This window comes from Apium graveolens, chromosome 6 (assembly GCF_009905375.1).
Source record: "Apium graveolens cultivar Ventura chromosome 6, ASM990537v1, whole genome shotgun sequence".
In the NCBI taxonomy this organism is placed as follows: Eukaryota; Viridiplantae; Streptophyta; class Magnoliopsida; order Apiales; family Apiaceae; genus Apium; species Apium graveolens.
In genome coordinates, this window is record NC_133652.1 from 145,589,365 (window position 1) to 145,601,082 (window position 11,718).

Sequence of the window (11,718 nt, forward strand, 5' to 3'; positions counted from 1 at the left end):
GCAAATAAGTATTCAGGATAAAATTAATAACAAAGACGAAGAAAAACATATACTCCCTCCGTCCTGATCTTAATATTTGAAATGAAGAATTTGACAGGCATTTTAAGGCTATTATCTAGTATAGTTTTATAACTTATTTTTTTTAAAAAGAAATTTGAATTTTTTTTTAACATTTAAATATTATTCTAATGAAAAAAGTTTTTAAAATAATTTATATAAATATGGTAGAGGTCGAACACTTTATTTCAAATGTTAGAAATTCATTAGGATGAAGGAAGTATTATATAATCATGACAAAACCAATTAAGGTAAACTAATTTACACTATAACATATAGTCAGAAAAAAATCATCATGAACATACAAGGCAAGACATATAAACAAAATTAGAAATATAAACCAATCAGAGTATTAGTTGAAACACTGCGGAAAATTAAAAAATTCCAAGAATCGCCATAGCTCTAGTACCAATAAAGAAACTCAAATAATGTATATATATATTATATAAGATATATATATATATATATATATAATATTATAATGATTAAGATGATGCTTTCAACACCCCCTCCAAAATTATAACCGCTCAATTAATACACATCAATATCAATTAATACATTTTTTTTTGCTAAATAATTAATACATTTAGTATATATGAAATGTAACTTACATATAATTAATTCACATAAGTTAACAACATTCAAATACATTATTTAAATAATGTATTTTAATCAAATATATTATTTAAATAATGTATTTTATTCACTTATTCTGTTTGATTAAATAAGTCAAAATACAATAATTTAGGGTGAGGGAAGCCATAAAATATAATATATGATCCTGTAATGCATTTTTATTACACATTTGAGTGGCCATGAGACCATTCTATAACACACTTATGGTGAGAATCTCATCCCATTTTTGGGCTCACCTGGGTGTTATACCAAAATACCCACTTCAATTGTTCAAAATATTTATAGGTGATGTTCTGACCAAAATAATCTCGTTACTTTTTAAAAAAATAACAAGAACGCGCACATATAATCTGTATTTAATGAATACACATTTTGAGAATATTGTTCCCTTTTAGTTTATAAAAGAAATACGTATTCTTTGTTAACTTTTTTAGAAAAAGTGAATATGTATTCTTTGTTATTTTTAAAAATATTGAATGCACATGTTAAGTATGTGTATTTACATGGATACTCATCCGCAATTTTAGGTAGTTTTGTGTTGTTGAACCCAAAAATGAATTCCAAATTAAATATAATAGTAAATCTAATATAATTTCTAGTGATATTTTTTTAACAATTTTTATATCTAATGACATTTAATAATTTTTTGTCAAAATTGGCTTAGTCTGAATTTAAATTTCATAAAATTTTAGTTTTTGTTTAACAAAGGAGTATATCATAAATAAAATTTTGGGAAGTTCAGATTCTTTGATAAATGACTCATAATAAGCGATATATGAGATGTAAGAAATAAAATATGAAATTACATTTAGAGGTGATTAGATTACCTTTAAAATTATAACAAGTTTATGTCATGTGACCAATTAACTCGAAAAATTAACTATTATAACTAGTATTAACTTAAAAATCAATTTTATAAAAGTTTGAAATGAAGTTGCATTCCAGGTTCCAATATAAATTCTTGAAATCGTCATATCAAAAATTAAAAATTAAAATCGTACTTCAATAATTATTTTGTTGTATTTTTGAAGCTGAGTTTAAAAAAAATCAATTTTTGAAAAAATGGCCCCAACCCCAATGAATTTACGTCCCCTGTCTTTAAATGAATAATTAAATAATTATAAAATAAAAATATTTATACGAAATTCCTTTTTCACAATTATAAAATTGTAAAAATGCAAGTACACATACGTGTACTTGATCATGAACCCTTTCCATCCTAGATTCCTAGACCAGGTAATATTTGTTTTTTGCTGTAAAAGTAAAACTCTAATTTGATTCATTGCGTGCTCTTATCTTTTACAGCACATAACATTACTAAATCTTGAAACTCCCCCCCCCTCTTTAATTTTGGAGGATCAGTTTACAATCAATCACTTGTCACATAATTTACTATTCATCTGGATCAAATCTAACAATTTTCAGGTACCAACCAATTTCTTCAAGATTTGTCTTTTATCTGTTTCTTGTTGATTCTTGTATCTATTTATATGTGTTGTATGTATATCTTTAGAAATGCCAATATAAAAAAAATGTTACTTTTATGTATATCTCAAGTGCCCATTATTTACTTTTTCTTTAAATTCATGTTTCTTGCAGATCTTTTTATGTTTCTGGTGATTTTAGAACTGCCCTTTTGAAATTCTTGGTCATTTATGTTCAAAGTTGCTTACTTTTTAATTTTAGGGGTAGTTTAGGTAGTGGGGGTTTTGAGGTTTAGAAGATAGATGTGCTTGTTGGAGTTTCTTGAATTCGATTAGTTTGTTTCGATATGAAACAGGGTTTCAGTGAAGGGTATTCGTCGATGAGTGCGTATCCGAAGAGTCTTGTATCGATTGTAGCCACATTGGTGGGACTGGCTGTGTTTTTAGTTTTAGCTTCCTTGTTTATGGTTTCACAGCCGATTGGGTCGTATTTTTATGGGGTTAATCGTTCCGAGAATTTTGGTTCAGTGTCTTTGCCCCGTGATGGAGATATTGTTAAGGATTTGATAAAATTGAATTCCACGGAGGGAAATGGAAATTTAGTACCTCTTGATAATGGAGGCAGCGAATCTGAAACTGGTAGTAAGCCTGATGTTAATGTTGTTGAGAACCCAGTAACTACTTCGCAAGGTACAAATGAAAAGTCGGTTTCACAGCCAGAGGTGACTGTAACTTCATCTGATAATCCATCTGTATCTAAGACCGATGATATTGTTGATCAGCCATCGACAGAGCCGAGTTCCCTACATGAGGGGAAAGTCGATAATGTTTCTTTGTCAACCAATGTCACAAATAGTGTGGAAACTGGAAAAGATCCAACACTTGGCATGGAGGTGTTGCCTACTGTGTCTCCTGTACAGGGTAATATAAGCAACAAAGTTGGTTCTAGTTACTCAGGTTTTACTCTGAATCATATTTCCTTTCTTAGTTAATTGCAACTCTTTACCCAAAATGTGCCTATCTTGCCTTTTTATATTTATAGTAACTAATATACATTATTTTTATAATGCAATTATTTAAAAATTATAATGAGAACAAGTGAAAATAAAAGGAGTGATAAGAGGCAATTTTTCCAAGTCTTTAGTATCTACAGAATTCTAATAACATTAGTCCACTCCCTAAGAATTTTTCGTTTATTATTTAAGTGAAAGAGATTAATCATGAGCTAATAATAGTGTCTTGAGCTTCTAGCTTTTAGATAGTTGTTAGTACAGATAACAGTAACAGGCCTACTTTGGGTCATCATATTAATTATTTTAGTGAAATTCTTAAGAAAAAGCAAGTTGCATTTTTTGGATTTGCTTCGCATGGTAAATTTTTTTGTGGTACATGATGGAGTTCCTCATTTTACTATAATAAATCTGAATACATGTGTTTAATCACTTAATAAGTGGGAAAGTAAACTTTGTATTCAGCCAGATTTGTTATATTATAAATCCAATCATTATCAACAGCTTCCCGTGGCTGTGAAATGATTTTGTTGCTCATAAAATGATGTAATGAAAACTAAGAAATGATATAAAGAATTATCTATCAAGTCAAGTTCTGAACTAATCTCTTTATTGGCAATTTGTCAGATTGTGACCTGTACCATGGGCAATGGGTGTATGACCAAAACGGTCCTTTATACTCCAACAACTCATGTCCTGTCCTGACACAGATGCAAAATTGCCAGGGAAATGGTAGACCAGATAAGGAGTATGAAAATTGGCGATGGAAACCTGAACACTGCGACCTACCAAGGTTTGATCCAAAGAAGTTCTTGGAATTGATGAAAGGAAGGACGTTAGCCTATATCGGCGATTCAGTTGCTCGGAACCAAATGGAGTCAATGTTGTGCATCCTTTGGCAGGCAAGTAGTCCACCCTATAGATGTACAAGTATGGTTGGTAGTATATGTTGAATTAGTTTTGAGCGCAAATAGCTAGCTAGCTAGTGCTAGGCTGCCAAAAGTTCCTCGCATAGTGATGTTGAATTGGAAATTAGAAGCCTCTACATCTATGAATGTTAAATGACTTCATATCCATATTATACTACTGATAAGCAAACACCTAAATCATCTAAATTCATTAGTTTCCTGTATAGTACGTTTCGGGGGGTTTTCATCTTCTTTTCATGTCTTTTACTTTCATATAATTGAAATTCTTATCCAAAAGCAGATAAATGCATTTGTTCACGCGCTTCCTGTTTATTCTTATTTTCCTAACCTTTAAGCATTTAACTCTTTTCATGTTCGTCGTTCATTGGTGTGTGTCAGTTGTGTTTGATATGATGATATTATACAATTTAACTTTCTTGTCTCCATTTTCCGCACAGCGACATGCCTACACATTAAGTATAAATATTCTATCAATGTACACTACTATAAACTATAGAGTATAGACAGATTAATGGAGGTTTATAAGTACCTGTTTAAATTATTTCTAATAAAAAAATGTGTAGGGTGCTGAATAGCATGCACAATATTTATTTTACTAATCTTGGCCTTGACAAGAATGGTATCTGTTATACGATTAAACTAATTATGATACATACCATTGCTTGCTTGTCAGACACAGGGTACTGTTAATAAATAGAGTAGTTTGTTATCTGTAAATGTTAATGTGCTAATTCTTATCTTATTGTAATGTTATCTATTGACATTAATTTTAGATGCTTGACCGGGTAAAGTTTTGTATGATCTTGACACCAGGCTCTGTCTGTGTTTTTTATTCGCTCACTTGTTAAAACTCCATTGTTAGCCAAGTCCCCTTGGTTTTGGCGTATAATTATGCTGTCCTGTGGCTTACTGTATTCGCCTGATCTTGCAAATTTCCAGGTTGAAGTTCCGCAAAACCGTGGGAACAAGAGAATGCAAAGGTATCACTTTAAGTCGACTAATACTATGATTGTACGGATATGGTCCTCCTGGCTTGTCCACAGAACATCTGAGCCCTTTGATTTTGCTCCTGAGGGGTTGGACAAGCTTCACCTTGATGCTCCTGATGAGGTTTTTATGGAGTTTGTCCCGCAGTTTGATGTGATTGTCCTTTCATCTGGCCACTGGTTTGCAAAAAAATCTGCCTACATCTTGAATAATGAGATATTGGGAGGACAGTTATGGTGGCCAGACAAGTCTCGGCTGAATAAAATTAACAACGTTGAAGCTTTTGGAATATCCGTAGAAACAATTCTCACTTCCCTTGGCACCCATCCCAATTACACTGGTTTAACCATAGTTAGGTCTTTCTCACCTGATCATTATGAAGGGGGAGCCTGGAATACTGGAGGTTCGTGCACTGGAAAGGTTAAACCTGTCCTGGCTGGTGAAATAGTTGAGAATGGCTTTACCAACATTATGCATGAGAAGCAAGTTAACGGATTCAACAGTGCCATGAAGAAGAAGACAAACAAATCAAAACTTAAATTGATGGACATCACAGAAGCCTTTAGCTATCGACATGACGGACATCCAGGGCCATACCGAAGTCCTGACCCAAACAAAATTACTAAACGAGGCAAAGATGGAAGCCCCCCACCACAGGATTGCCTACATTGGTGCATGCCTGGACCAGTTGACACATGGAACGAGCTGGTAATGGAAATAATTAGAAGAGAGTACGAGGGTGGTACGGGTCCTTCATGAAATGTATACAATATGACGATATTTTGATACTATACACTTGAACATAGAGTACTTTGGCTTACTGATATGTTGTAACTAGAAGAGGGTCCATATTTTTTGGTAGTACATCTGTAACATTCATAAAATGTCAAATTTTATTCATTTGAAATATGCCAAGGAGATTATACTTTGCAAATTATGATTTAATAATGTGGTATAATATATTTATGTTTGTAAATTGTGATTTTTGCAGATTCCGGTACCTTACACTGAGTTAATTTTCATCTATTGTCTTGAGAATTGTAGTTATGATGCGTAATGGATCTAGTTCTCTGTTTGAATCGTGTTTTTAGGGCAATTATTCTTTCACGTTATTGTATTTCAGATCAGGATTTTTAATTTGTTGGTAATACTATTTTTACAGAGCGGCTACGGGTTCCCTACGATAAAAAAATCAAAAAAAAATCAGAAACTGGTTGAAATTAATTTTTTTATTAATTTTAACTTATAAATATTAATATTTAAAAATATTTATTCAGTTTTACAGGCTTTTGTGTCACATATTTTATTCCTATTTGTTTGTATTTTGCAATGATAAAATATCTAGTGTGTGTTCATGGAGGGTCTACCATTATTAAAAAATATTGGTCAATAAAAAAAAAGTTAAAACTAAAATTATAAAAGTCTGTGAGCAGCCCAAAGATTAAAGACCAAAGTTGCACAATCACTCTCCTCAATTCGAAATTCAAATATTCGGAGCGCTCAAACTTCAACCACTTTACATCACTTTGTCTTACATAGAGAGTTGTAGACAGTCGCTAAAAACAACTACGCTTTCTTAATTTCAAACCACTTCAGTTGTGTTCTGTTCCAAACCACAGCTTAAGCTCCATTTCTACTCCTCTCTCTCTTTCTTAAATTTCATTGCCGCAACTTGGATTCAGATCATAACAGGTATATTCTCTATTTTGTTACGATTTATTTGTCGCAAACCTTTGTAGAAGTTTGTTGCTCAGTTGCTTTCCATTTCGTATTTAGTAATGGATCTTTAACTTGGTTTTGCAGTGATCTATATTAGTTCTTATTTAATTTCGTGTGATTTTTTTGATCAATCGTTAACTTAAGATACTCACTCTGATATTGAAATTGCAACTATTAATACATTGAGAATCATTAGTAATTTTATTATATTTTTAGTCAATTATACGAGGTAAATTAACATTTTAGGATGCCTACTGTTATGTAGCTGTTTGTTAATATAACCGTGATGCAGATTTGAGGAGAAACATCATATGAAATAAGTTATAAGCCTATAGCTTCCGGTATACACTGCCTCGATATAATGTTCCTTAATTTTTAACAGTTTGTTGTCTACTGTTAACAGTACAGCAAAATTGTTGGCTAAATAGCTGTTAAATGCCTTAACTCCGTTGATCACGAGTTTTAGGAAGAAAACACATATAAGAAATTGTTTCAGGAAAATTTTAAAAATAGTACTCATAGATTTTGCCTTGTGCTGTTTGCGAGTTTAAATGAAGTTTCAAAAATGTAACCTCTAATTTATTTTTATTTTTCAAATACCTTCTTGTATAATTTTTCATGTGTCTTTAGCACATTGTCCAGAATCTGAATGTTATATATACGGCCTTCATTGACAGGACTGTTTTCCAACATGTCTGTAATGCATCTTGATCCTATGCTTCAAGCAGAGACGACATGTGGATCTCTGCTGTATGAACTCCAGGTTTTTACCATCCTCCCTTTGCCAGTTGATCAGTCCATTTCTGTTCTCTATCTACTTCACTTTTTTTTAATCTACACACTGGTTAGCTATGTCTTGATGTACGTTCTCAATATATTTTGGACTTCGTGATAAGAACAGATAATATGGGATGAAGTTGGGGAGTCTGATAGTGAAAGAGATGAAATGCTACTTGAGCTTGAACGCGAGTGCCTAGAGGTATATAGAAGAAGGGTGGATACAGCTAACAGGTGTAGAGCTCAGCTAAGACAGGAAATTGCTGATGCTGAAACACAGCTTGCAGCTATTTGCTCTGCGATGGGAGAAAGACCGGTACATATTAGACAGGTATGGGTAATTTTTGTCAAGGTATTGAGTAGAATACTGAACTATTTTGGAACTCAGGTTTTATGATCTGCTGGCACTAATTGTACAACATTTTCTACATTATAAAAAATTTCTATTATGAGTTCATACTGTATTAGAAAAATTCAAATGAAGGGATGATGACAGTATTATTGCTCTTGCTACAAGTCAATTACATTTTTGTAAGTTCAAATTTTTTTTATGAGATTAGACACAGAGGTTGATGCTAGTATCTAAGTTGTCCTAGATTGATGGTGATGATTCATGATTTTGTAAAAATTGAAACAAGTTCATAAGTGAATTGAAATTTACATTTCCAAATCAATTGTCATCAAATTTCACATGTTGTGCTTTATTCAGCCTGATCAAGCTCCTGGAAGCTTGAAAGCAGAACTCAAGACCATTTATCCAGAACTAGAGGAGATGCAGAGGAGGAAAGTGGAGAGAAGAAACCAATTTTTTGAAGTTGTAGAGCAGATACAAAAGATAAGAAGTGAAATTTATGAGTCTGATAAACCAACTAATACTAGCAATGTTATCGATGATTCAGATTTGTCATTAAAGAAGCTTGAAGAATCGCACACAGAACTCCAGGCCCTCCAAAAAGAGAAGGTGCTTCCTCTTGGATTCTGTCTTAAACATGATGCAGAACTTGTAGTCAACGGAATTTTTGTTTTCAATTTTTTCTGGTATTTTTAAATTTATGTAATTGCAGAGTGACCGCCTGAAGCAAGTTGTGGATTACCTAAGTTCATTGAGTTTGCTCTGCCAAGTCCTTGGCATGGATTATCAGCAAACAATTAATGAAGTCCATCCCAGTTTAGGTGATTCGAAAGGAACAAAAAACATAAGTGATGATACTATTGAGAGTTTGGCATTTGCTATACAAAGATTGCTAGAGGTTAAGATTCAGAGAATGCAGCAGGTAAATTGGTGAATTACATTTGCCGCCACTCCTGTAAAATTAGTATCATGTACTCTGCCGCTTATGGTAAGATGTTAAACTTTGCAGCTACAAGATCTTGCAACTTCCATGCTGGAACTTTGGAATCTGATGGATACTCCAATTGAGGAGCAGCAGATGTTTCAGAATGTTACCTGCAATGTAGCTGCTTCAGAACAAGAAACAGTAGAACCCAATATTCTTTCTGCGGAATTCATCAGTTATGTGAGTTGATTGTTCACCACTAACTGCTGTATTTCTGCATGTTTAAAATTCTGCTACTCATTAGCTTTTATCTATCACCACCAACTACATTTTCATCAAAAAAATTAATCTGCAATTAAGTATTTAAAAACAATGATGCAGGTAGAGGCAGAAGTATTCAGATTGGAAGAATTAAAAGCAAGCAAAATGAAAGAACTCGTTTTCAAGAAGAGGTCTGAGCTAGAGGAGATCTGCAGGAAGACACACATGATTCCAGAGTTTGATAGTGCAATGGATGCTGCTATAGATGCTATTGAAACAGGTATCGGGAGTTGTAGATTTATGCACAGGAAAAAGTTACAGTAATTTATTTGTTGCACATTAATCAAATCGTTGTGATGGGGACATAACCCCATGTCTGATATGTCACTAATTTTTACAAAGGAGTTGTGGAACCTGCTTACATCCTTGAACAAATCGAGATTCAAATTGGTAAAGTGAAAGAGGAAGCACTTTGCAGAAAAGATATACTTGAAAAGGTCGAAAAATGGATGGCGGCATGTGAGGAGGAGTGCTGGCTTGATGAATATAACAATGTATGTGACTTTTCTCTCGGGTAATGTAACATTTTGGCATAGATCTCCTGCGATAGATATTACTGATCATGGCTATCAGGATGAAAATCGATACAATGCTGGAAGAGGTGCTCATATTATCCTTAAGCGTGCTGAGAAAGCTCGTGCATTGGTTAGCAAACTTCCAGGTAAAACTAAATTTAGAATGACTTTCTTTCAAAATTGTAAAATTATCTACCAAGCATAAAATTGGTAAAGAAAAAATAAAGCAATTGTACACTTAAATTTAACCCAAAATCTTAATCTTTACTCATGTTGACAATCCTGTTCTGTTTTTCTGCACCACATGAGACAGGAATGGTGGAGTCGTTGGCCATGAAAACTAATACGTGGGAAAACGAGAGAGGAATTGAGTTCACTTATGACGGTGTAAGTATTAATGCTCCTCGCCCCCCTTTTTTGTTGTATTACCTATTCTTCAATGCATTGAAAATTTAAGTATACAAGGAGAAGAGTGATGATCCGAATGGTGTTCTTGGTGAGGAGGGGGAGAGGCAGACCTTGTCTATGAATAATCTTCTATTTTTTCCTTGTTAACTTCTGAAGTCTAGTACTTGTTCTTATAATTTATATCAATCTTCTCTAATTTGTGTTTATCAGATTCGCCTTATTTACATGCTTGAAGAGTACAACATCTTACGGCAAGAAAAAGAGCAAGAACGCAAGAGGCAGAGAGTATGAAATTACAGTCTCAGTCATGACCTATATATGGATTGTTTTACGTGAGCATTTTCTCAATCATGATCCATGTACACGTTTGTTCCTCCATTTCAGGACCAGAAGAAGCTGCAAGGGCAGTTAATTACTGAACAGGAAGCAATATTTGGATCAAAACCAAGCCCTATGAAATCTCAGAACCTTAAAAAGGGTGCTAGATATTCATGTGGCGGCGTACCAAGCAGTAGAAGACTTTCACTAGGAGGTGCTATGTTACAAACTCCAAAAGCTAATATGCTTAACTCCATTAAAGGTACTCCAAATACACGTCAGAACAAAAGGAATGAGCGTCCGCACCAGGACAATCGGTTGAATTACAAAAGGGATGATGAAGTTGCTGCTTTATCAGCTGGTAATTATTTTTTTTCTAAATTATCTTGCGCATTTTTGTTCGTTATTGAAGTAGGTCAACATGTCTCAGTGGCCGAAGTAAATTATTTCGGAGTGAAGCATTCTAGGTTGGACTTGTTTTCGGTGGTTCATGCAAGTAGGATAGAGTTGTCACTGATGTTACCTCATTGTTCTTATATTATAAGATACATCAGCCAATCTACCTGGCCAATTCATATGTTCCTTTGCTCTTTATTTCAGGAAGGAGGGGCTTGGACATTGCTGGTCTTCCTGTAAAGAAGCACTCTTTCAATGCAGCTAACAATCCTCATGAAGTAGAGTCACCAATTACACGCAAACCTTTCTCGCCCATATCCTCCTCTGAATCATCTAAAGCACATGCAGATAACATTTCGGAAGACCTGAACAAGCAACATGGCGGGATGTTACAAAAAACAGTTACTGGTAACATTACACCATTCATTACACCAAACAAGTTAACTTCGGTTGCATATGAAGAAAACATGACTCCTGCTAAAACAATGACACTGCCGGTGCCCTGTACGCCTAAAACAGTATCAGTTTCAATGCAAACAGTTATGACCCCAGCTCCTCAACCATTTGCTTGTGGTACTACTCCGATCAAAGAGTTTCATGAAGAGATCGAGTACTCATTTGAAGAAAGAAGAGCAGGATTTGTGCTCAGTAGATTACATCCACATACAATGTTGCAAGTTTAAGTTTTAGAACATTTCGATGATTGCAAGACATATTTGTTATGTACTCTAATATTTGCATACTTCAAAATTGATTTGTGAAAGGTCAATTGTTGCTGGCTTGTCTAATATCTGTAAATGGTCTACTCATACATGAGCTGGAACTAGGTATATGAATCATCTCTATTCTCTACACAACTGTGAGCATTTGTTTTTTTTGTCTTTGACGAACTTGAAACTTTCTAGACTTAATATAGTGTTTGATATTGTGTTTGTGACTGTAAC

At 33.8% G+C, this 11,718-nt stretch overlaps 2 protein-coding genes across 3 annotated transcripts; both read left to right on the top strand.

Annotated features, from left to right (window-relative positions):
* Positions 1-1,970: 1,970 nt before the first annotated feature.
* LOC141666760 (protein trichome birefringence-like 18) lies at positions 1,971-5,848 on the top strand. Of its 2 annotated transcripts, none has more exons than XM_074472934.1 (4): positions 1,971-2,118; positions 2,293-3,074; positions 3,755-4,029; positions 4,996-5,848. In XM_074472934.1, the coding sequence occupies exons 2-4, from the start codon at positions 2,465-2,467 to the stop codon at positions 5,800-5,802; spliced, it is 1,692 nt and encodes a 563-aa protein (XP_074329035.1). In that variant the 5' UTR covers positions 1,971-2,118; positions 2,293-2,464; the 3' UTR covers positions 5,803-5,848. The 2 variants fall into 2 exon arrangements, with proteins under 2 accessions (XP_074329035.1, XP_074329036.1); XM_074472935.1 differs by having other exon boundaries at positions 2,293-3,038.
* Positions 5,849-6,521: 673 nt separating this feature from the next.
* Positions 6,522-11,562, top strand: LOC141668842 (65-kDa microtubule-associated protein 3-like). Its single transcript, XM_074475869.1, has 13 exons — positions 6,522-6,735; positions 7,440-7,525; positions 7,664-7,870; positions 8,249-8,500; positions 8,604-8,813; positions 8,901-9,056; positions 9,198-9,357; positions 9,480-9,631; positions 9,711-9,798; positions 9,966-10,039; positions 10,271-10,345; positions 10,445-10,739; positions 10,979-11,562. Exons 2-13 carry the CDS (start codon positions 7,454-7,456, stop codon positions 11,455-11,457), a joined length of 2,220 nt encoding a protein of 739 aa, XP_074331970.1. The 5' UTR covers positions 6,522-6,735; positions 7,440-7,453; the 3' UTR covers positions 11,458-11,562.
* The last annotated feature ends 156 nt before the right edge of the window (positions 11,563-11,718 follow it).

Excerpts from the sequence above, each read along its gene's own strand:
- LOC141666760 (XM_074472934.1), top strand. The coding sequence starts at position 2,465 with ATGAAACAGGGTTTCAGTGAAGGGTATTCGTCGATGAGTGCGTATCCG. Across the intron at positions 3,075-3,754 it reads AGTTGGTTCTAGTTACTCAG|ATTGTGACCTGTACCATGGG; the intron begins GTTTTACTCTGA and ends GCAATTTGTCAG. Across the intron at positions 4,030-4,995 it reads TGTTGTGCATCCTTTGGCAG|GTTGAAGTTCCGCAAAACCG; the intron begins GCAAGTAGTCCA and ends GCAAATTTCCAG.
- LOC141668842 (XM_074475869.1), top strand. The coding sequence starts at position 7,454 with ATGTCTGTAATGCATCTTGATCCTATGCTTCAAGCAGAGACGACATGT. Across the intron at positions 8,814-8,900 it reads AGATTCAGAGAATGCAGCAG|CTACAAGATCTTGCAACTTC; the intron begins GTAAATTGGTGA and ends TAAACTTTGCAG. Across the intron at positions 9,358-9,479 it reads TATAGATGCTATTGAAACAG|GAGTTGTGGAACCTGCTTAC; the intron begins GTATCGGGAGTT and ends ATTTTTACAAAG.